This window comes from Manis pentadactyla, chromosome 1 (genome assembly GCF_030020395.1).
Source record: "Manis pentadactyla isolate mManPen7 chromosome 1, mManPen7.hap1, whole genome shotgun sequence".
NCBI lineage: Eukaryota > Metazoa > Chordata > Mammalia > Pholidota > Manidae > Manis > Manis pentadactyla.
The window spans coordinates 105,517,249-105,543,601 of NC_080019.1; the positions used below are offsets into that span (position 1 = coordinate 105,517,249).

Here is a 26,353-nt window from a genome sequence, read left to right on the forward strand (position 1 = left end):
TGCAAGGCCAGCTCTTTAACGTTCAGTAGGGTCTCTGTCTTGAAGTATTTATCCATGTGACTCAGAGCCAACCACAATCATCTGTATCCAAGCAACAGCACCGATAGACACAGATTTCTCTCCTACTTCTTTAGAGTATGAACCACATACTGTGACAGACTCTAAAAAACATATGTAGTATTTAACATTTCCAGAAACAAACACTGAAACACAGACATTCAAAATTCACTCCCTTCCCCCCACAAAAAATTGAAGCACATCTAAGGCATAGATCACCGACATCTTAAATTTCTGACATTTCAGATGTCATCTTAAATGGAAACAGTCTGCATTTTTCCTAATCTCAGGTTCATCCTTGAATATGTTTAGGTCTTTTTTTTTCTAGTGAGAAGCACCCAGCTTTCCTCTGTTTTACATTCCAAAGATGTTGCCTGTACGGTTGTACTGTAAGAAACTGGAACGTAGATTGGATCAACCAATAAGCTTCAGAGCTGCTGTCAGATAACTTTGCTTTTCCCATATTCCTCATCTCTGCCTGTCAGAGAGCTGAGTTCAGTGGATTTCAACAGCCCAAGGCAATAAATTGCTCACAGTAATGATCTATTTTTATTTATATTCCCCATGCACAATTTATTTTAGGCCTGATCTGATTTTTCCATTCCAAAGGCCTGTGGACCCATATTCAGTGGCCTGGTTTTTCTCTAACACCTGAATATAAACCTAGTTGCTAGAACAAGTAACACCAAACTAAGGCCCAACCAACTCAGTAAATTTAATCAGATCAATAGAACTAAGTAGTTCCATGTAGAAACAATTGTAGATGTTGTTTAATAGACCAAATTTTTAGGTGGAAAGAATGGTATTACATAAATTCTATCTGAACACACAGTTGAATGACAATTGTAGTGGATACATGAGCCAGTGAAATAATTCTTGGAATAATTGTATTTATCAATTTTGAAAGTTTGTCTTAAGTTTAAAAGTAATGATTTTCTCACAGTTTTGTATTCATAAGTCAATTAAACAGTTAAATTTTTTTTTCTGGAAAATTCTGCTCCTCTCACTCCTCCAGTCCCCCCCCAAAAAAGGATTTGTTTTTATAATCATTATTGCTCTTTCCTGCAAAAATAGTGTGTCATTGTATTAGAAGATCAATTAGTCACACATTCAAGGAGCTTATAGTTGAAGGCCAGGAAAGGCCAGATAAAATGAGTGACTATCTGTTAAGAATAATTTAAGTGACATAAAGGGAAAACAGTCTCCAAAGTAATGAAAGCAAGCAATACTTACAGTTCTTTGCAAAACTGAGTTCAGCCATGGCTGGACTATAGCTGAGCAGATAGCTGAGCAGAGTGATTTGAAATAATTCTGCTGTTAAGGATGCAGCAGCTAAGTCAATTTTTAAAAGAACTGTTAATGAATACTTTATTGGGTAGAAAGGTATGAAGAATGCTGTTAAGGCACTTTACTTGGGTAACTAGCAAACTGTGTCTTTTTTGAGGAGCAATTTATTCAACTTTTCTCATTTGTGCCCTTAGTTTTGTTTGAATATAGCATCAATTATCAAAGAACTGATGAAAGCACGTAGTACCACTATATCAGGACTAAAGAGATATTACCTGATTATTGGCTGGCCCTACCAGAGACAGCAGCTGGCTATTATTCTTTCCCAATATAAAATTATTAGTGGCTCTGAATTCACTCTAATGATCAGCAGCTGTTTTAGTTGGAAAGGTATATAGATAGGTAGATATAGATAGATGATAGATAGATGATAGATAGATAGATAGATAGATAGATAGATAGATAGATAGATGATAGATAGATAGATAGATGATAGATAGATAGATAGATAGATAGATAGATAGATAGATAGATAGATAGATAGATAGATATGGATAGATAGGTAGATAGATAATAGATAGATGATAGATAAACTACCACATACACATGAAATAGAACTCAAGAGTGAAGGAAATTCAGTATTGAAAGGTAACAGTGGAGCTTGACAGAGTAGCTTGGACATTCCAAGCCTAGGATACAATCTTTTACTTGATGATAAACTCCATTTTCCATGCTTTGACTTAACAATGCAAGTTTGGAGTTGAATTTATTTTGTTTAATTTTTTTTCTTGAAGATGCCACAAGATTTTTTTAAACTACATTTGAAGTAGAAGTTGCTCTTCAGAGAACTGACCTGCTTTGCAGTTTTGGAACATACTATTTGTTCCAAATAGTTTGTTTGGAACAAAACTATTTGACCTACCAGAGTGCTTAAAATGATGCTATTGAAACTGGAATTACAGAGGAGAGAGTATTTAGTTAATGTAAAGATAACAGTGTTATTACTGTGGTTGTCTACCTTATACATATGGAAAGACTGTTATTTTATTAGTAAGTCAGTGTTACATGAATATAGAGATTCATGTGAATGTAACTGGAGTTATTCAATATTATTTCAAGGGGAATTAAATACAAATTCTGGGTTTGTGCTGAGTGGTATAAGGTAGTTCAGGAATCAGATTTCTCTGAATATATTTGTGATATAGAATTGTAAGTAATAAACTATCTATTCTCTCATTTATTATCTCAGTCTCTCTCTCCTCAATACACTCTCACACTCACACAGACACACACACACACATCTCCTTTATCCTTCAAGAGTCCTTTCTATCTAATGCCCAGTAATCCTTCCATAATGTTTTCAGGGTTAATGCCAGCAGTGTATTCTCATAGATCAAAATATTTCTAAAAGATTCCTTCAGGAATTTAAACTAATGGTTCTGTCTTATACAGAACTTCACTTAATAGCAAATAAAGTTGAAAGAGTCCTCTGCTATGCTTTTTTTTTGTATTTTAATAGGCTTTTATTTATATGACTACTGAGTGCTTGAAAGTACTTCTGTGTAAAAAGATAGCATGAAAATTTCCTTAAATTGTTATGTAGATTTAATAAATGGTAATAAGTGTGACCAGAAAGACATGTTTATTTGGAACCTATTTTTAAAAAATTAACCTCCCTCTCAAAGATGATTTAATATTTCCAGAGTTATACAAACACACATACACACACACACACACACACACACAATGGACTACAGATTATACTTTTGTTTCTTAGAATTTTTGGTCTTGTAGGGAAAGAAGGGCTAGTCATCTGCATTTCTTCACAATTTTCAAATTTATTCAGGAAGATTTCTATTCATCTGTTGCTTCCTACAATGATCCTAAAGAATTTCTTGTCCATACATTTATCTTGAGTATAGACTGATCAACTCAACCAATAGGTATTGTAATCACAGTCTGGTTTTCACAAATGTAATTGACTTCCTGTTTCATTTTTAAAATAGAGGTATGTTTCAAATTGAATAAAATAATTTTTATCATAAATATTGACCTGTTATGTTGAGTTTCCATAAGAGAATAAATCTAATTTAAAAAAATTAGTCCTATGCACTTATTGAGACTGGAGATTTTATCATAAGAGAGTAAATCTAATTTTAAAAAATTAGTCCTGTGCACTTATTAAGACTGGAGATTTTATCATTGAATATATTAGATTTATATGTAATATACCTCTAAATATTTTCTACACAATACATGAATAGTCTATAAAAAGGAATGTTTTATGCAATACTCATTTTTCATTTCTACTAAATGCAGAATTATATTACAGAGTAGATGTTTGTCTTGCAAGTTCTAATAAACATTATAAAGCTCCTAAGTCAGTGAAATGAATTAATGTTTAAAGTATTGCTAAAGTAATACCCTTGACTCTTCTTCCTACAATTTCCATATATAAAAAGTCACTCAGATCTTATTGTCACAATACTTTTTCTATCTCCTTTATTCGATTGCCTTTGCCACTATGTCAATTGAGATATCTATAACCTGACTCCCACCTCTATTCTTTTTATTATGCAACATAATTCCTCCTCATTATCAGATTCACTATAAAGCACAACTTTAAACATTCAAGAAATATGAGTCCAAACTTTTCAAAACTCTTAAGTTATTCTGCATTGACTTCTAATTGAATTAATCTCAGTTTAGCATTTAAGGTATACAAAATGCAGTCTCAAAGGACTTCTGACACAGTGATTATTTCTTAACCATGAACCATCATCCACAAAAACGTACATATACATGCAAAGTGTTGCATGTAATTTTATGTACAAGTCTTAGAAAAATACACCTGCTCTCCACCCCCACACCCTGCCATTCTGCTATATATACCTTAAATTCCAACCATGTTAGACCATGAGCAACTTGAGGGCTGACAGTGTTTTATGCAAAAGCACATTTTCATACACCCCATGATATTATCTCAAATATCTCCACCAAGTAACTTGGTCTCTAAAATATTTCCCTAGGGGGATTCTCAGAATGTTTTCATTCTCTTTATCTGCCCCTCATTACCTATTACCTGGATAACTTGGCGAAGATAAATGTCATTTTCAGTTTTCAGTCTCTACTGTTTTTCCTAAAGTAAATTCTTTTATCCTGGTGGGAAATAGCTTTTTACTAAAGAATTTGGAGTGCACTCACCTTGATGCACACGGGTTTCACTTGTATTTAAATTTAATGTCTATGATTCATGTCAGCTTTAAAAAGGGTGTTCTAAGGTATCTTTTTATTTTGATTTTCCAGGTTTCTTGAGTACAGGGGATCAAGCTGCTAAAGGAAACTATGGACTCCTTGATCTCATACAGGCTTTAAGATGGACTAGTGAGAACATTGGATTCTTCGGTGGTGACCCCTTAAGAATCACTGTTTTTGGATCTGGCGCTGGTGGTTCATGTGTCAATCTGCTGACTTTATCCCATTATTCTGAAGGTAACCGTTGGAGCAATTCAACCAAAGGTATTATGCAGGTTGCGAATTTTGACAATTTTGGTGTCTGCATGCCACCACCATCAGTAGTATGTGATGCTCTGTATATAGTTCTCTGTTTCAACTGAGTGTTAGGTTGAACTCAATAACTGTTTAAAATTTTGTTTCTGTAGCTGTTCTATGCATGTTGAAATTTTTGTCAAACTCTTTCCTTTGTCTCTTGTGGAGCTTAGTAAGAATGCACTTTCAAGCACAATTAAGGATAGTTAGCATTACAGTTATTTTTCTGTACTTCAAAGGGAGATTTGGGGAAAATCGAAGGTGTTCACAGTTCTGTCATCTCTGTTTATTCAATAATCAAAATAAAAAACATGGGTTTTATTAATGCAAGGATTGTGTGTGATCTGTTTTCAAGACAATAGACATTTAAAACCCTTTACTAGTAAGAAGGTAAGGAAGCAGTTGTAAGCTAATTTGGAAATGACATTTTCACTTGTTGTCTGAGTCGAGAATGGATGTTTGATTTTTTTGCATGCATGATCCAAAATTGTCAAAGCATTGAGGTCACTATTAGAGCTTTTCATTAAAAAAATGGGTTTGAATTTATGCTTTTTCTATTTTCAACTCCAAAAATGTTATTTTTCCCCCTAAAGTGTGGCAATGGCAGCATGGAGCACTAAGGCTGCTTAAACCCATGAAATATTTTTCTTGTCTCCATTTTCCAGCCTTGATACCCTTTTCCTAAAGTGCCTGCCCAAGGCTCATCATATTCTTTTTTTTATGGATTCCCATTTTACCATGAGTTTAAGTAACCCATTCTAATTGCATTATTAACATAAAATAGGCACAAAAAGGGAAGTGCTTTGCTGGAGAATCTGCAAAAGCAAATACTTTCCGTGATACATACATAATAGATAGAAGATGGAGAACACACATCAGCATAGACCATCTGGTATTTGCTGCTTTTTTATTGTAAGTTTGTCTGTATTAAGGAAGGATACATTGTGAAGTGTAATTCATGAAACATCTTAATCTATAAGATTGAGTTCTATGATATGAGCTCCAGACATGGAAATTTGCTTTTGGTGTCAAAGACACATTGATGTGGAATTGCAAAGGAGCAGCCAGTCATTAAATGAGTATATATGTTTGGAGAATCATATATTACTATAGACTTAATTTATAGCCAAAGTTTATGAAACATTTATATTAGTAGAGTTCTGATTCGAGATTACAAAATGACACATATGAAATCAGTTCCAACTGTATAGAAATTCAGGTCTGTAATGAAATGGCTTATTTTGAAATAATAGATGTTGGAGGTTTTTTTGTTTGTTTAATTGAAGAGATTAGATTGTTCTTGCTGAGGACTATAGTAATGTCAATATATATGTTCACATTAGATAAGCTCTTCAGACTTCTTAGGGTCATGTGATCTCAAATGTTATTTCCTTCTGTTTTTTCTAAACATAAAAGCAAAAATGGGCACCAAAGCCAGTGTCAGCCAGTATAAAACTAGCATTTGATAAAAAGATGAACCAATTAGTTCATTGGCTATACTGCTGTTCATCAGTCAGTGATGTGGGAAACAGTGGCAGATGACTATGCAAACAGAGGAAAATGTAACATTCCATCACAGTCTTCTAGAAAATCTGTCCATGTCTGGCCAGAGAAAGGGACTTATATTTGGTCTTGTACTAAGCCTGTCTCCACAAAGAAAGCTGCCAAATTTGACAAGGAGATGCTCAGAACATGTGTTGAAATCATCAGTCTAATTCGCCTCCTGGGCAGACAGACCTTGTAGTCAGTAAGCTTCCAGGTCTGCAGCAGCACCTAAGCCTGTATCCACAGGATCAGCCACAGCCAGCAGACGCAGAGCAAGCCCTCCCACTAAGGATAGAATAGGTGGTTTTCCCAATATCATCTCGATAGCATATTTCAGACTGTATTTAATATTATGTGAATCTTCCCCCAAATCCTTCTTGGTATATTGAGTTAATGTCACTGAGCCCTTGAAATTGGAAAGAATATTATAGAAATCACCAAGTTTATTTTAGTGGTAAAGTTTTTAATTAGTAAAGTATTTCCCTGAGCAAATGTTGACAAACATATAGCCTATATAATTTTTAAAAACTATCCTTGGCTCTAGCATACTTTATTCTAGCAAACTAAAAATATGTTCCTAAATATGTCAGTAGCCAAAACAAATTTTAATTAGTATTGTTTCACTTTTTGAATATTTTTAGAATTATTTAGGAATGTATTACAGACATTTTGACTGCATATACATGTTTGGAGAAAAATCTAAAACTTTGCTTCTAATGCAAACACTGTTTTAGCACCTTTGTGAAAACAGTTCTTATCTCATTAACACATGTGAATAATTTAGCATGTGTTTAAATAACTGAATTACAGAGCTATATTTGGAAATTGATAATAATGTACTTTTTTAAGAGAAAATAATTATATTTTCAAAAAAAGAATTTTATTTGAAAATGCCTTAATGAGTAGATGAAGTACATTTGTAAATTTGAACAGCATGCAACTCTTATCAAACTGCATATGGAATCATGATGTATAATTCTTAAATGCAATTAAGTGAAAAGCAGTGGACCAAGTGCTTTTCATCTTTTATGATAAAATACAGCAGCAGTGCATATTTAATAGTGGAAAATGTTTAATCACCCTCCCATCCACACACACACTAAATCCTTCTGCCCATGGTGTTTTCTTTAACCTAGTGAAAACACCTCAAATGTCATGTCTTCTGAAAGATGAATATTCAGCATACTATGACATGAAGAGCTGGAAAGAGTATGTCCACAGTGACATTCTGGTTTGTGTGCCTTCAGGACCATCCCCAGGGTATTAGCAGATCACCAGCTCCAATAGACGTGTGATCTCGCAACAGTTCTTCCTCAAATAAAATCTGATTAAGACAGACATATGGAGCCACTCTGAAGGAAGATACAATTCAGCTAAATTGAGGAAATATCTTCAAAAGACTGTCAAAGTCTGTTGAAGAGTTAAAGGGGAGAGAATTGGCCCCATCTGATTGGATTTGATAATCACCCAGATGTTTGCACACCAAGTGAAGAAATATTCAGGGCTTTTTCTACTAGTATTTACACTTTCTCATCCTTTCCTTTCTTACCTTCTCTTTGAGACACTGCATAGTTTAGACCCTTTGATATCTAAAGTGGGTGCCATTAAAAGCACAAGGCTTAGTTTGCCTCCCCCATTCATTATACCCTGGGGATGATTTTATGTACCTTCTCTGAAGGAAAAATGTCTATCTCCCTGTTTCTTGAGTTGTATCTGGGTTTTTATACACATGTCTAAAATATCAGATGTTACTGTTATACCACAACATTATTCAAAGGTCATCTGAAACTCTTTGTTGTTTTTCCTATAGGACTCTTTCAACGAGCAATAGCTCAAAGTGGAACAGCGCTTTCCAGCTGGGCTGTTAGTTTCCAGCCTGCAAAATATGCTAGAATGTTGGCCACAAAAGTTGGTTGCAATGTTTCAGATACGGTAGAGTTAGTAGAATGCCTACAGAAGAAGCCTTACAAAGAACTTGTTGACCAAGATATTCAACCAGCACGATATCACATAGCCTTTGGACCTGTGATTGACGGCGATGTAATACCGGATGACCCTCAGATACTGATGGAACAAGGAGAGTTTCTCAACTATGATATAATGTTAGGCGTTAACCAAGGGGAAGGGTTGAAATTTGTTGAAAATATAGTGGACAGCGATGATGGTATATCAGCTAGTGATTTCGACTTTGCTGTTTCCAATTTCGTTGATAATTTATATGGATATCCTGAAGGCAAAGATGTTTTGAGAGAAACCATTAAATTCATGTACACTGACTGGGCTGACCGTCATAACCCAGAAACCAGAAGGAAGACCTTATTGGCTTTGTTTACAGACCATCAGTGGGTGGCACCAGCTGTAGCTACAGCAGATCTTCACTCAAACTTCGGTTCACCTACATATTTCTATGCCTTTTACCATCATTGCCAAACAGATCAGGTCCCAGCTTGGGCTGATGCAGCTCATGGAGATGAGGTTCCCTATGTACTAGGAATCCCCATGATTGGACCTACAGAGTTATTTCCTTGCAATTTCTCCAAAAATGATGTGATGCTGAGTGCAGTTGTAATGACATACTGGACAAATTTTGCTAAAACTGGGTATGTACCTAAGGGATAAAATTTTTTGATTTAATACAAATATCCTTTTGAGCCTTTAAAAATAATACATATTTTTTCCCAAATGGTTTAATTTAATAGATTTATATCTCAATAAATTAAGCTATTTACTCAAAATTCTATATCATGGTGTTTCAAAAATCATTGCTTTAATAGTTCTGACTTTTTGAACTTTACTTAAAAAGGCTTATACCTCTATTGCATTGCTCAATAGTTAAACTTATCTTGGTTTTTGAACTATACAGGGCTTATTATGATTGCTATTCAATAGTAGCAAATATTATTGGATAGCGCCTTCCAGCGTACAGTAGTGTGTGCCCTTTGATCCTCCCAATGACCTTGTTAGGTGGTTTCAGCAGTGCTGCTGGAATCATTGAGCACATAAAAAGATTAATTTAACCAGGCATATGGTTTTGCCAACAGAGTAGAGACAGGTGATGTAGTTGCAAGAAAATGATATAATAATTGATAGATTGTAAAATACAATAGAAACTGGGATGTGGAGGGAATAGAAGACTTGGGGAAGCAGTAAATAACAATAAAAAAATTGGTGGGATGAACGCATTAGATGTTCTGGAGGGGTGGGAGTATTATTAGAGCTCAGGTCTTACAGGGAGGGAGCTGAAAAACAGAGCTAAATGTGATGCCATTATTAGTAAATGACATGGCAGCAACAGAGAGCACCTGGGGAGAGATAGGACAAAGTCACTGGAGCAGAGAAAGTCAAGTAAGTAAGAGGCAGTCTTTGGAAAGATCATCTGCATGGCTACAGAAATTGTCAAGAACTATGGCATCAGTAGCATTGAAGAAAGCGACTGTGTACCAGGAGAATAATTCTCCAAGGCAGGTCAGGTACTGATCCCCCCAATTTGCAGAGGAAGGACCTGAGGCAATAAGAGCCTCATATATTGTTATGTCTAGTATGTGGCAATACTAGAACTCAAGTCCTCATCTGGCAACTCCAAATCCCAAGACTATTCCAATCTTCCATGCTGTCTCTGCTAGTTTGCCTATGAGACAAAACATATGTATGTAATTTTTGAAATCTTTGGGTAGATAGCTGCCCACCTCTAAATGTGCGGAGAGAACAAGAATGTGAGGCTTACTGCATTACATTATCATCCATTAAGCAAGCTGCCTGCAATGGGGTTTATATTTATAAATTGACCCAAGTTGTTGTTGAGTTACCTCTTCAATTAGATGCTAAACTGATGCTATTTTGATTAAAAGAATACCACAATTTTGTTTTCATAACTGCTTTATTTTCTTTCTTAGTGACCCAAATCAACCAGTCCCTCAAGATACAAAATTCATTCATACCAAGCCCAACCGTTTTGAAGAGGTAGCATGGACCAGATATTCCCAGAAAGATCAACTTTATCTCCATATTGGATTAAAACCAAGGGTTAAAGAACATTATAGAGCCAACAAAGTGAACCTCTGGCTGGAGCTGGTACCTCATCTGCATAATCTCAATGACATTTCTCAGTATACCTCCACAACAACTAAAGTGCCATCAACTGACATCACATTCAGACCGACGAGAAAAAATTCTGTACCGGTCACTTCAGCCTTTCCCACTGCCAAGCAGGATGATCCCAAACAACAACCAAGCCCATTTTCAGTGGATCAAAGGGACTATTCCACAGAGCTGAGCGTCACTATTGCAGTTGGAGCATCATTGCTGTTCCTAAACATCTTGGCCTTTGCAGCCCTGTACTACAAAAAGGATAAGCGGAGACATGATGTTCACAGGAGATGCAGCCCTCAGCGCACCACCACCAATGATCTGACCCATGCACAAGAAGAGGAGATCATGTCCCTCCAAATGAAGCACACTGATTTGGATCATGAATGTGAGTCCATCCATCCACATGAGGTGGTTCTTCGGACCGCCTGCCCCCCAGATTATACACTAGCTATGAGGCGGTCACCTGATGATGTTCCCTTAATGACACCCAACACCATCACAATGATCCCCAACACTATACCAGGAATTCAGCCCTTACACACATTCAATACATTTACTGGAGGACAGAACAATACTCTGCCCCATCCCCATCCTCACCCCCATTCACATTCAACAACCAGGGTATAGCCAGATAAGAGAAACAAACTCTATTTTTTTTTTTTTTTGATGGATCACAGTAAAAGATTACTGAAGATTCCTTGGCTTTCAACCTACAAGACTCTTACTATTTAAATAAGGAGGAATATTATGTGAATATACATATCAAGAACTTTGGGGGTTTTGGAAAAAAATGAATTGTACATATATACACAAATCAACTTTAAAAATGAATTTCAATTGCTTGAAGCAATTGTTCTGAATGATACTTTTTCATTCACATTCAAGATTAATTTTTTGAAGATTTATGTTACATAATGGAATTAGGCATGTGGAACACCAACCAGGAAAGACCTATGTCTGAATTATAAAAATAAAAATAAAAAAGCAACCATGAATATGCACAAGGGACACACCAATGGAATGTCAGATAATTTTCACCAGGTTTTATTTGGAGCTGTTTAATTGTGTAGACCATATTTACATACTTGGATAAGTACACAAAGCACCAGTGCTGTTAATGGCCTTAGCAGAGGCTCATGCTGAAATCTGCCAGTAAAACAAAGAAGTTTAAAGACTGGCAGGTACAACATTATCACATAAGTGCTGTCAGTATAAAGTTGTGGGAATAAAGGAAACTGGATATTTTTAGCACGATGTGCATGATAATTTATATGCTTGGTGGCTGTGCTGCTGATTAAGCCGTAATTAAAATTCTTCTCATCCCATTGGAGTTTTTCATAGAAGCTTCCTCCATCAATTGGCAGAACCTAAAGAAGATTTTAAGGGGCAAAAGTAATTACGATTAAATAATTCACAGTAGTTTTGATACTAGAAGGAATTAGGTATTAAAGGTATGTGAAGAAATTATAGGTTTAGTGGTGAATACTCACTGATATGAATCCCAGAAAAAAAAAATTCCCTGTTTTTAATGTTCTTTTCATTCCCATCTAAGTATTTTATAGAAGTAACTTCCCTAATTGGACACGTGTTACAGGATCTATAATTTTCTGTGGTTTTTGTTACTCTGTATTTTGTTCCTTTAGGTAAGGTGAAGTGTGTCCAGAGAGTTATTTTCAACAGTCTTTAAGATATGCGGATGCCCCAAATTACCACTCTGATTACAGTTCTCAGTTAATTGATTTACTCATGTTGCATGACAAAGTGTTTACTAATAATAATTCAGTATAAAGTTATGTCCCTCCTCACATCACTTATCTTTCTTACCGAGGTTCATTCACTGGCATTTACTCACACAATCTCAGTAGAGTACAATGTAGATACAGAACCTAGAAGCAGAGTCAACACTTGGAGGATTTTAGTCTCACACATATGTGTGATTTTAGATGAATATTCTGAGATCACAGGAAACTCTTCATCCCCCTGTTGTTTACCAGTAACAGTATATCAGAGACCTTTCCAAATGTTTGTATATGTAATCAGATGTACATTTATATGAAAAAAAATTGAGATGGACTTAAAGAGCACATCCTGATAAATACTTTCTCTCTTACCTGTACTATATTTCTATTAGACTAAAGTTATGTGGTTTTTTTTTACATTTTTTCAGATGACTAGCAATTTTGATAGTTTGTAAGATAATGCAAAGAACTTTCTCTGAGAAACTAACTGCAGTAACAGAAACCTTTCTTTTCAGTTACTCTTTTTCAAGAATGAAAGCTTATTATACAAAAAAAAAATTGTATACTACTTGATGGAAACAACTTTGTACATCTCGGCCATGTCACTGGTCATTGCGTGAAATAAAGATAATCTGGAAAATGACTATTAGTCCAATGCTAAGAGACATGATCTTTGCTCATTAAAGAGCTAAAATGTTTATTGCTGTTTTGTCTTTTTTGAAAAAAAACAAAAAACAAAAAACAAAAACAAATGAAACACGACTGTCTCAGAGAGTCATTTTTCTAGACCAGTCGGGTTTTTGAAGACATGTAGGTAACTTCTACAGAAAACACACCATGTATTTAAAAGGCAAGTCTCATCTAAGATGAAACTGATGAAACTTTAACATTATGAATTTATAAGCCCAGGAACTCATGAAAAATGTTAGCTTTGTATTTTTAAACACCTCTTATGTGAAAGTGTTGTAGAAATAAAATGTGCCAATTGTTTCAGTTAGAAACACATATTCTGATTCTAATATCAAAGACAAGCTCTTTTGGAAATAAATGTGCAATATTTCTTTGTGAGAATAGCTAGGTTCAGAATATTAGGGTGATTAAACTATCATAAAGTAATGGATAGAAACTTTTCTAAGAGAATTTAAAAGTTGCTCAATGCTGAGCAAGACATTGAGCTGACACTAAAAGATAAAATCTATTTCAAGGAATTTCTTTAGTTAGAATCCCCACCCCCTATTATTAACTATTAGTAAAATATAGACATTGTTCCATAACTCCAAATAAAAAGTCTCTGTTAGAAGCAAACAGTCTTCAAAATCCAGAGTGGTCTACAAGTAGATTTTGCCTGACGTGGTTATGCTTTTAGACTGTGAACTGCCAAATATAAACCAATAAAAGGAATTGTTTAGCATCTGAAATATTGTTTAATTAGAAAACCGTTTTTCTCTATATTGACCAACAAAAGATAAACACAGAAATAGAAATGACAACAAAATAATGTATGAATGAAACCTTTCATATGCATTACTTCACTTAGCAAAAGCAAACATTCTAACATTCTATTATATTTTAATGATGGTCATATTTATATCTACCTACCTATCTCTTCCTCTGAGTGTATCTAGCAATCAATCTACCTATCTATACCATAACTGACATCTATTTGATATTCAGTTAGGGAGATGATTTAGGAAAACAAAGCATAGCCCTATTCTTTTCTAAATTAATGCAGTATCAACTTTGTGGAAGATAAAGCAGTTCAGGGTTTTATTACTGTTCTCAAGTCAAGATAAAATCATTGTAAATGAATTGTAGTTGCTAGTTTTATATATAATTGCAGCAGCTAGTTTTATGACTGTAAAATGATATCCCACAATAAGTAGAACATTAAGAACTGTTTTTAAAGCTGAAACATAATTTTGAAATGCAAGAAATCTTTTGAATATTGTTATTAAATTTTAAGCAATATATTTAAAATGAACTTATTTAATTGATGATATTCTTTGAATAAAAGTAAGTCACAAAATTAAAAAGAGTATTTTTGGCATTACTTAATAATTCAGATTTTCCTGCCTCCAATTAAATTATAAATATTCAAGGCTGCTTAGAATTTATATAAACATTAAGCCAAAATGGACTTTATGTCATTTATTATTATATAAAATTATTGCTAAATGTTTATAAACAGATTAATGTTGCATTAGAGTATGAGATTAGAAGTATAAAAGTGACAAATTTCAAAGTTTTAAACTTTTATTGAATATGTTGACTGTGAACAAAATCTAGTTGACTACTATGGATGTATCACAAGGTTCTTCACTTACACTTATGGAAATTGGAAAGTCATTTGCTAAAGCATAAAAATAATCCATTTGAATTCATAGAGATCATGCTAGCAGCTCAAAGCAGAAAATCTAAATATAGGTTATTTCATCCCTCATTTTAAATTTAAAAGTTGACTATAAAGATGCTTTAATTCAGATTTTTTTGATCTGTACAACATGAAAATAGAACAAAATTTTAAAAATCCTATCTAATACTAAAGAGGAAAACAGAATGCACTAATTTTCTGACAGAAAAGAAATGCCAAAACTCAATTGTTTTATCTATAACATATTCTCAGTTATTTCACCTGTTGACATACTTATACTAACAAATACATTAAAGTCAGGAAAAGATACAAAAAATGTGATAAATGTGTTCCAGCTTTAAAGACACTGCTACATAGGAATTACTGGGATTCTTTTCTCTGGTGAGTTTCACTGAAATAGTTTCACAGGGAAAATGATGAGTAGAATTTTTAGGAGGCTGTCAAATATCATGGCAGCCCTTTGATGTTTTTCTTCTGTGTTACTGATTCAAAGTACTGGCTTCTTCCTTCACTTGTAGTAATTAGTTGTTATAGACTATCACTTTTTAATGTGAGTGAAAATTAGATAATTTGGTTATACATATGAAAACATGCTCCCAAATAAATTCAATTAATGGGCACTTCCATGCTGAGATTTTGTTATCATTCATTTAATTATCTTGTCAAGCTTTACTCTTAATGACAGTTGTTTTGCCTTTTTAATCAATAAACTAAGGGAATTTCTCTAACAGCCTTATACCTCTCCTGCACTTGATATAATAAAATACATTTCAGATTTCCATCAGAAGTCTCTCAAGAGGTATCCTATTTATGTGAAACATTTGGTAGCCAACGTGCTTCTTTGTTATAAGCATTCTGACTTATTTTATTCTGGCTGGCACTTTGTGATATTTGTATGCAGGCCAGAAATCGGTTCCATTGGTAAGCATTGTGGAGTATACAGACTAGTGTGCAGGGCATAAGTGCCTTTCTTCCTGTGATTTGATTTATAAACCTTATGGTCTTTTTTTAATTTGCAGACCCTGATAACTCAAATTAAAAGGTACAATAGGATGACTATGTTATAAATTTCTAATATGAAAAATTTTATTTACAAAGTCTTTTCTTACATTTAACTTGATTTTTTGTATGCTATCAAATGGATCCAAATGACCCCTGGAAAAAAGTGAGGTGAATTTTGGAAAGCAACAATTATTTAGGCATCTGATTTAATAGTACTTAGGTGTGGAAACATAAATCTCTAACAAACTTTTTTTCAAGTAAGTAACTTTAAAAGAAGTTTAAAATTGTTAAGGACAAACATAAATTAGACAAGTATATACTGTTTTCTAGTCAACCATGATATATACCACATGGTGTGTGTGTGTATATATATATATATATATATATATCCTTCATAGTATATGGTTTATAGGATATTTACGATGGCCCTTTCAGACTCATATATTTATAAATGACTTTGTACACCTTCCTACATATGTACTAATGTCATGGAATTTAGTCCTCTATGGAAAGTCAAGCCAAAGTGCTAGCAGTTTTGTGTTGAAATAAATAACAATTAAAGCTTTAAAGAACTTTGGAAAGGTACAGTAAAGATGACTCAGCAAATGAACTTAAAGAGACTATTTTTGAATGCTATGTCCAGAGTTGGTATCTATATTAGATGATGTGTTTAAAAGAGTCTTAGTGTTTTTGATTTATTCTTTCTCTGCACTCATATCATTTAGCAAATTAATGGGACATATGTCATGTTTTTTTGTAAAAAAGGCCATTGGGTTTTCATGATTCACTTTGTGTCTGGACACCCGTGGCTTTCAGTAAAAGACACATTTATTATGAATAAATATTACCATGTTTTCCAAGTTGTGTTGACTATTTTTAAACTCAGAAATAATTTCTTCTTTGTTTGACACACACAAAAACATTTCCAAGATAAATAATCTCTTCCAACTTCTTTGTATTGCCCACACATGTGCTGACAGTTCTAATTTGATGAAAACAATGATATTTTGTGGTCTGTTCACCCCTTGGTGAATTCAGGGAAATAATTTGAAGAGTAAAGTGTGAGAACTTGAATACAGTTGTTAACACAGTTTGTTAAAAAAAGAGACAGAAGAAAAAGGGAGGAGGAAAAGGGAAGGAATGAGGAAATGAGGGAGGAAGAAGGAAGAAAAACATCTCAATTTAAAATTGGCTTTTGCCTCCAAATAGGTTTTCTAGAGATGGATAGTGGTTTATAAAAAAAAATTTTTTTTAAATAAATTCCTTTAAACTGTAATCTGTTGTCCTTAGAGAACAAGATAAATAATATTTAAAAACAGACAATAAATTTAATCCTTGATCCAAGTCTTGTTCAAATTGTATCACTGGAAACAAAAATAAAATGTAGAGTGATGTATTTCTAGTCTCATTCTATTTTATTAATAATGATCTTGGTAGAGAATACCAAGTGAAGTATAGGCATCTCTCATCTATATACATCCCAAAAAAGGAATAGAGTGAACAAATAGGACATCAGAAAACTTCCCAAAACATGGTCTGAAAATCAAAATCTCCAAATTGCTAAATAAAATAATTGACATTATTTTCTGGACTGCATATAGCCATCAGTACCAAATAAACAGTTCAAAAACATGCTGTAAGAGTTTCACTTTCCATAAAAGGGTTTTAATGTTTTGTAGGACTGGATGTTGTTTTACATGATTACATTTCTCCCTACAGTTTTACGCTTCCTTACAAGTTATAGAATGTTATTTCTGAGTTCAAAAAAGTCCCAAATATATTCTATAAATAATGTCCATCTGAAAGCAGTATTTTCCAATGGAGTGCCATAATTTGAAGTATTTCTCACTGTCCAGTTCTGAAGAGTTGCCTTGAATATATCCTCAAAAGATGTCTATCCCTCCCCTGAAAATATTCAACCTCATTCTCAGAGCTGTGTTAGAGGAAATCTTCCCACCAGTTACTTCAGCTTCTATTTTCATGCCTTCGTCCATTAATATTTATGCTTTCTTCTCCAAGGGTGTAAAATGTGGAGGGAATGCCTGAAGGTGATCTAAATAATCAGTGCCTTGGGAATTGGCTTCTTCTGATCCTTAGGCAGGTTAAAAGTTAGGGAACAACAATCAAGCAATGGGAAGAATTAGTAATTCACTCAACAAATGATGCCCACCATGTTCCTGACGATGTGCTCAGTGTTAGACACGTGGGCCAACTATATGACTTACTCAGTACCATGCAACTATTGCTAAGCTTGGAATAGATTTAAACACTTAAACTATTCATATCACCTTCTGTGCTATCCACCGTACCAAATCATTACACAATACCTTGTTTTGTCTATCTTATGTCAAAATAGTAAACATAAACAGAATTTGTGGAGTTCAAAGCAATATTAGTTGAATTTTATTGATCAGGTTCATCAATAAAGGCAAATGTGTAGCAATCCTTCCCAATAATAAATATGGCCATATCTGAAGCCACACTACAGATTGCCAAAATAAATTATGGCATGTGAAATGCCCAGCTTAAAGCTCATCTGATACAGCCACTTAACCGATCCCTTAATTTCCTACCACAATTCCAAACTATGATTGTGAACCTACCATTGCACAATATCACAGGTCTGAAATTCTAAAGCACGTGGCTACTTTTAAGATCATTTGAATTTCTTCCTTACACTGACATGCTATTCTATTTTTTTCTTTTGAAGGTCATAAATTCTCTACCACCTGACTTCCTTTTAAATATTTGAAGATAACATATCTTCCATGAGTCTTTTACCTCTCAAAACAAAAATCCCCATTTTCAATACAAAATAGCTTAGTCTTTTCATTATTCTAATGACTGGGTTTTTTTTTTAATTCTCCTAAGCCTAAACTTCTCAGGAAGTGTGATATCTAAGATTAAAAGTAATAAATGCTTCAGGTGTAGGCTGCTCTTCACCTAATATAGCAATACTATAAACTTCCTTATTGTAGAAACTGTATTCTTTTAATATGATTTATGATAGTATTACCCTCTTTAGTGTCCACATCACACTGGTAGTGATATTGAAACCTACTCCTTATTAAATATGCTTAAAATTTCTGCATGTTATGCTGCTAAGTGAATTCTGCCTTTATCCTGTCCTTGACCATTTGCATTTTATATCATCTTCAAGATATTGAATACTATTAGATTTGGCACATTGTTTCAGCTTATGAAGATCTTTCTATCCATCTCAGAGTAATAAAATCCAATAAAATGATAAACATACCTTTTATCTTTACCCAAGTTCATTTACAAAAATACTGTGCAACATCGCATTGAGTACAAAGCTCTGGTGTAATAGTACTAGGGATAGTATGTACGGTACTGAGAAAAGCAACAGCTGATGTTACTGAGTGCTAACTATATTCTAGGTTCTGTATCACACCCAATAAACCACTGTGTGCCCCCTCAAAATATTTTTCAATACTTTTTAAAGGATGTACTTACTACAGACCTATTAAATGTGAATCAATGAGCTATTGGTGACAGAAATGTGAATACAATGTAGTCTTTGTTCTCCCATTACTAGCAACCAACTGATTACTCTAGATCTTCTATTTGGAGATTTCTGAGTCCTGGTGTTTTATATTAAATGGTAGACGATACCATAGAAGAAGATTGTGGTTCTCACACTACCATATTTTCCTCAATTCTCACGCCAATCACTAGTCAAAATTAAGATGCTGATTTAGGCCAGTGAATAGTCTAACAATGGGACTGCTTAATAGAAAAAGTAATGCATGCACAAGGTAAAAAGAAATACAAATAGGAAGAAATTCTTTACAGTGAAAACTAAACTCCCTTTCACTTCGGATTCCAGTTCTTTAGTCTCTTTCCCCAGAGATGCTGACAGTTACTAATTTGTATATATATATATATCTATTTCTACAAATATTCCATTCATATACAAACATGTGAAATGTGTGTTGCCTATGTATGTGTGTGGGGGGCATTATATGTAGATGCTCCATGGGAGCATACTGTGTGTCTACTTTATAAGAAAATTGAAGTAAATAAAAATGTCTCAAATTTATCCATAAATTCAAAGCTATTCTAATCAAAATTGCTACAGAGTATGTTTGTTTGTTTCTTTGTTTCCAGACCTTAGATGGGTAAAGGTCAAGAATGTCCAAGATCATATGGAAGCAAAAGAATAAGAAGCAACTACTTCACCTATCATATTTCAAGAGTTACAATTAAGCTATTATAATTAAAACAGTAGTATCAATTCAGAGAGAGACAAATGAAGAATAAGAGAACTCATAAACAGACCTATGAAAAAAGAAGAATTTGCTATATGCTAGAGTGACATTACAAGTCAAGAGAAAAGGACAAATTCATCAGCTTAATATGGCTTTTTCTTTGTGGGAGAAAATTATCTTGACATAATACTACATATAAAAATTAATCTCACATAAATTAAATATGCCAACATGAAAAGCAAATTTTAAATATTTTAGAAGAACTTATAAGAAAGTATTGTCATATGTGGTGGGGACTTAATAACAGGGGAAATGTGGTAATCACAATATTGCTCATGTGAAACCTGAGGGTAAGATTATATATCAATGATACCTTAACAAAAAAAAAGAAAAGAAAAAAAGAAAATATTGTCAGGCATTTGAAGTAGGGAAGAATTAACCAGACTCAAAATAATATAAATTATAAAGGAAAGGATAAGAAATGAAATTAAAATCTCAATGCAACAGATAATATTTTTTTAATGATGACAAGCACATACTGAAAGTAAATATTTACAACACATATAAACAATGAAAGATTGATTAGTTGGATAGAAAAATCCTGTAAATCAATTAAGGAAAAAACCCACAAGAAAAATAGTGCTGATTTAAATATTGTGGATTGAAAACCTATTGTTACTTCTTCCTTCCCCCAGATCCTCACAAAAATCTAAGAGGGATACAAAATACATAAACCCATCAGAAAAAGAAGAATATAAGAAGAGAAAACAGATGAAGAGTTCTAAAAAGTTTTTTGGAAGATAAAAATTAGATAAACTAAATGCTATTAAGGAAATAATACACCTATAAATAATAACATAAATCAAAACTGGAAAAGTTAAGAGATGCTTGAATAGAACTCAAGAAGAATAACATATAAAAGAAACAGTGATTTCAAAAGTGAAGATTGTACTGAAAGAAACAAGGGTAACGAATGATTTAAGAAATTTAAGAGGTAACTACAGAGAAACAAGGTAAAAAGGAGGAAAAGTCCAACAATAAAAAAAGAAAAGTATTCAAGAGCAAATGACAAATAAGAAGAGAGACAAAGACTCAACATAAGGAATCTGCATAATAGAAGAGCAAAACAGGAAACAGAATGAATACGATAAGAACTATAAATCACGAAAGACTTTCTCAGTCTAATAGAAAGAGGTTTCAAAATATATTTTGAAAGGATACACTGACTATCTGAGAAATCTGATAAAATGAACAGCATTAGGACATATTCTACTAAGATTATTGAATATCAAATTTAAAAAATTATTTGGATATTTACATCCAGGTAAAAATACAAAGTCTCTTATAATGTAGAGTCTCATAATATAACTAGATTAACATCAGACTGTTTTGAAAGCTATGCTTTATGCCAGAAGAAAATCAGGTAGCATATATGTAAGATACTCAAGGAAAGAGAATGTAAGCCAATGGTTTTTATATTTCATCCATGAACTAACTTTACTTAAGATAGAAGTATGAAAGCCATCAACAAACTCTTATTGACGTTCAAGACTTCAGACAATATTGTTCCCATGAATGATTCCTGAGAAGTTTACCAGAAAATGACCTTCACAGAAACAGAAAGGTGACATTGATGTAAAGGACTGATGTTGGGTACTAAATATATATTTACTCAAAGGACTGTGACTAGATGAGGCTTTCATCTAGAAAGTACATTATACAAAGACTCTATGCTTTGACAATGTAGACAGTACAACTAAAGGAAATGTGAGAATAGGGAAATCATATGCACAAATTTAATTACTTTAAGTAATCATAGCGGTTTTGATAATAGTGCTATTGTTACACTGAGAATGTTATCTGTGTCATGAGGGATACCATAAATGAGATATATTGTGATACACCAACCCTGTTATCTCTACTGTCTTTGAGAAATGACAATCTTAATGTGGAAGAACAGATATTCTGATTCAACATAAAAGACATTACATTAAAATACTGTTGTTTGGATTTTAAAGTGGAAATATCAAACACTAAGAAGTTATGCAAACAATGAGCCAGTAGTAATGAGCAACTCCAAGGTCCAGAGTATGTTCTTGAAATAACATTCCCTACTTTAAATTGTACACCATGATGATGGGGTAGAGGGGGATGGGTTTGGAGAGGGAGATAGCTGGGAACCAAACAATACAAGACAAACCTGGAACATCTTGTCAAAAACTTTTACAGGCATGTCAAAAGGACTCCAGAGTCAACTTGAAGAACTTACCATCCAAACAGTAGGACAAATATGAGCAGCAGTAAGAATAATTTCAGTTGATCAAAACATATCAAGTAGAAATCCATAAGTTAGTAATGTTTAAAAAGAAAACTCTTCTGTCACTTAGGGAGGATAATTGGAATTCAACTCATTATTTTGAAAACTGATAAACAAAAGGAAGCATTAAAGAATTTGTCCACCCATTCCTCTATGAACCATATAACTAGGTACCAATAGTAGATGAAGAGAATTTACTCTTTACAGAAGTATTTGGGTAATAAAAGAAGGAATCATTGTATTAGAATTACACCTCCTTCTCACTCCTAATGAATTAATGGATCTAAATATTGATCATTAATGGCTGATAACATCATAAAAATAGAAACAACCGATCCCTATTTCCTAAATGGAAATACTCAATACCACCTCTGAAAAGGTTTTGCACCACAAAAATCATCCTGTATTCTGATTCTCTAGGTCCTATGGTCAGGAAATACATAGGACAAAGAAACAGGTTAAAATACCAGGGGGATGAAATCAGCAAAATCCATACTATAGGAAATTTTGTCAAATTTTCTGATTTATTCATGAATAAATTGTGAGGGAAAAATATGGTGAGATAACATGTAGATTATAAAAAATTTACAAAAACTAAAAAAAGTAATTACTGCTTAGGAAGTACCCTTGGGTGACAAAATTATAAAGAAAAGCAAGGTGGGTAATAAGCCTCCAAGATGGTGATTATTTACAGGAGGGAAAAGAAGTTGTGATTGAGGTGGGGTGTGTGGAGGAACGGTAGGGTGGTTTGCTAAATCCTGTTTCTAAATCTGGGTGTTTTTTTCCAGAGTATTTCTCCTATGGTGATATATTAAAATCAAACATTTATTTCATGAGGTTTTTCTGTATCTGTGTTAAACCTTACAGTAAAATAAAAAGGATTGTAATAAAAGAGGTAATACATGAAAATGTTTCATACTTAAATGTATGAGTTTATTAATTGAAAGGGCCTCACATAATGGATGGAAAAAGCACTCTGTCAAGGCTTACTGTCACAGAAGTTCAGGACATCAGCAAATATGTTCCTAAAGCTTCCAGAGAGGAAAAAAAGAGGTTCTCAACATCAACTCTAGGCACTAGAAGACACTGAATAAATGCCTTCACATTTTCAAGGGGAAATTATGATTAACCTAGAATTTTATATCTATATTAAAATTAGTCCAGTACATCAGTCCAAGTAGGCATGGATCTAGGAAAACGGAGGGAACACCCAGGATGGCTGTTCAGAGACCAAAGAACAGTCAGTCCAGCTTTAGAGTGTGACCCTGGGAACCCAAGTAGAGATGTTTGTAGAATAAAACTGTAACTGATAGAGTATTTGATGTGTTTCATCATGTGAAAAAACATGTTATTTGTATGGATTTATAATTATTTTTCTGAATTTGGGAATCATGTAGAAAACTAAACAAGGTAAATGATCATTGTTAATGCAGAAAAAACACAAAAGTACTGTAAGAAATGAAATGTAATCCTTGAACATATATTTGTGCACATGAATGGAAGTATACTTAAGGGATAATTTTCACAATTAGAAAATTTGGATCAAAATATTTTTTTTTTTACTATTTCCTGATTATATTTAAAGATGGTACACAAATTTACACACCCATCAAAAGTGTATTAGAAAATCTGTTTTCCTATGCTCTGGCCAAAAATGTAATTGCACTTTTTTATCTCTTCCATTCTAATATAAATGGAATGTCATTATTGTATTAATTTGCATTTTTAAATTGTGGTAAAGTATCTTATGCTTATAAGCCATTGTATTTCTTTTTTATATTAAATGTCTTTCTTTACTTTGTATATTTTTGTTTATTAATCTCTTGTATGGAATTATAAGAACTCTTCCTTAGGTAAATAAAATCATTACTCTTTGTCATGTGTGTTGTAAATAATTTTGCTCAATTTTCCTTTGAATTTTATGCTATTTTGTGCTGAGCAAACTGTTTGTGTTTTATTATTTAAATGTATCACTGTTTTCTTTCTGTTTTTCTGGACTTTGTGTCTTGCTTAGAAGGATGTTCTCCATTCCTAGATTTTTTTTTTAATGCTCATATTTTCTTCTGTATTGGCAGCCTTATTGTTTATCGTTAAATAGTGGATCCATCTGAACTTTATACTGACATCACAGGTAAGGATGAACTTAGTTTTATTTTTTTTCCAGATGAGTCAAGACTTTAATACATTTCAGACCTGAGTAAAATGAGTACGTTTAACTTGTAAAGCTAAGAACTTTTTGTTTTCAGCTACTGAGATCTACAAGACTGTGGAAGAGCTAAGCCACATGTGGATTGTTACTACCTCTGATTGTCTTCTTACATGCTTATGACTGAAACCTGCCTGCTGCCTTAGTCTGGGACATGTTATTTCAGATAGGAAACTCCCAAGAGGTTTAACACAATCCGGCCAGTGTAGGGAAGGTCCCCTGTCTTATGATCCCCCTCTGCACAGGGATGTTGTCGTGGGGCTTTGGGTCGTTAAGCATACTACTTACATCTACAGAGCATATTTTTCAACTGCCAATCAATATTAAAATAGCTCAAGAATAACAAGTTTGCTGAGCCCTATATTCAGAAGGAAATCAATAGCAAGACAAGAACTATGATGGATAAGTATTTTCATTGAGGTCAGAGTCAGGTAAGAGTGACTAAAGCAAAAGTATGCCTTCTCCTCCCCTGGGCTCACAGACCTGAAGCAAACACCTGGGAGATGGCGCCGTCGGATGGTCTGGGTCTCATCCAAAGCTCAGTATCTCACGGACAGCAGTGGTTGTCTTGATGTCTTTAGCTACCCTACTTGGTGGTCTGAGGCTTCTGCCCAAATTGAACAGCAATAGGGTAGACAGTCCACTGATCACTTTACTCCTGCTGCTGAGAATGATCCAATTTAACTGTTTGCCTCGTTTCTTCATTTCCCAAGACATCTATTGCATCTCTGATTCTCTGGCCATCAATTTTTGAAGTTGATTCCTGTGGCCCACAATTTGCTACATGATTTATTTCGGTATCTTTTTTACTTTAAGCCTTAAAGAGCCTAAGAACAGCTATTTTAAAAAAAAAGAAGAAAAAACGGAAAGGAAGTAATAAAAGGCTTCACATTAGAGTTGAAGAATATTTGGTGGAAACTACTTCGGCTCAGATTTCCGCGAACGCTTTTAAGCAAAGATGAATGAGCTCATGCTATGAAGCTGTGCATGTTTTAAACAGTGATAAAAGGTTCATTGAGTGCTGTGTGATCAAGACTGTATATGGAGAAAATCCTTTGGCTGATGGTCTACGTATACTTAACATTCATTGACATTATGTCTGCATCAGGTTGCCATTCTACACAAAGTCCTACACGGTGTTTTGGGAAACAAAACAAAAGAGCTTAGCATGTGAGCATGGTTTCCAACAAAACATTTCTGGAGAGTTATGTGAGGGAGGAAGGAGAAAAGAACTGGGCCGTCCAGGAGGTGTGAAAGGATGCGTTAAGGAGGGAGAGCTGTATTTTTTTCTTTCTGGCAACTGAAAGGTTTCATGAATAATAAGCATATATGTTTTTTTCCAGGGCTATAAAACCATAGAGAACAATTGAGAGAAGCAATAATTAGAGCTAGTGCTGAAGGAATTATTTACAGAGAAAAATCTTGAGGAAAGAAGCAGGCATCAAGATAATATTCATCAATAGGAGTTGATCTCATCAATGTCCCCTTGAATTTTCCACAGTTCAAATCCTATGTTAAACTACATTTTTCTCCCTGACCTGAATCAGAAAAGTTCTTTGCACCAAAAACCATGATAGCAACTATAGATTTACATACATTTGACATGAAGGTGACTATGCTCACAAGAAAATATCATGTCTTGTTTGTTATGTAGACCAACGAAACAGAAAAGTGGTGAAGAAATTTGAGACTCGTGAGACTGTATCTTTCTTATTAGAATTCAGCCTTAAATATCTTGGCCAAACCATTTAACCACTCTTCTGTATATGAGATAAAAAGATCCATGAAGTTGTATTTACCCAGTTAAGCTGACCTCATTACAAAGGCTGCCTTCCACCTAGTTTTGTCCACTGGTATCTATACAACAAGAACCTCTCATTGCAAACCCTGAATTTCCTGAATTCCTCACTCACATCTCCTGCCCTACATGACCCCCAATCTTCCTTTTCCTGTTTACAA

General features: G+C 33.8%; 1 protein-coding gene across 8 annotated transcripts in view; it reads left to right on the plus strand.

Moving 5' to 3' along the window:
• NLGN1 (neuroligin 1) overlaps window positions 1-20,682 on the plus strand; it is an 831,070-nt gene extending 810,388 nt beyond the window's left edge. For 4 of the 8 annotated variants that reach the window (XM_036930902.2, XM_057500038.1, XM_036930901.2 and 1 more), the window contains exons 5-7: window positions 4,651-4,863; window positions 8,249-9,038; window positions 10,332-15,924. In XM_036930902.2, coding sequence (XP_036786797.2) covers window positions 4,651-4,863; window positions 8,249-9,038; window positions 10,332-11,154 — 1,826 coding nt within the window. In that variant the 3' untranslated portion in view covers window positions 11,155-15,924. Of the gene's footprint in view, window positions 1-4,650; window positions 4,864-8,248; window positions 9,039-10,331; window positions 15,926-19,770 lie in introns of those variants that run through there. The other 4 variants (XM_036930909.2, XM_036930906.2, XM_036930908.2 and 1 more) reach the window with 4 other exon arrangements.
• Window positions 20,683-26,353: the final 5,671 nt, after the last annotated feature.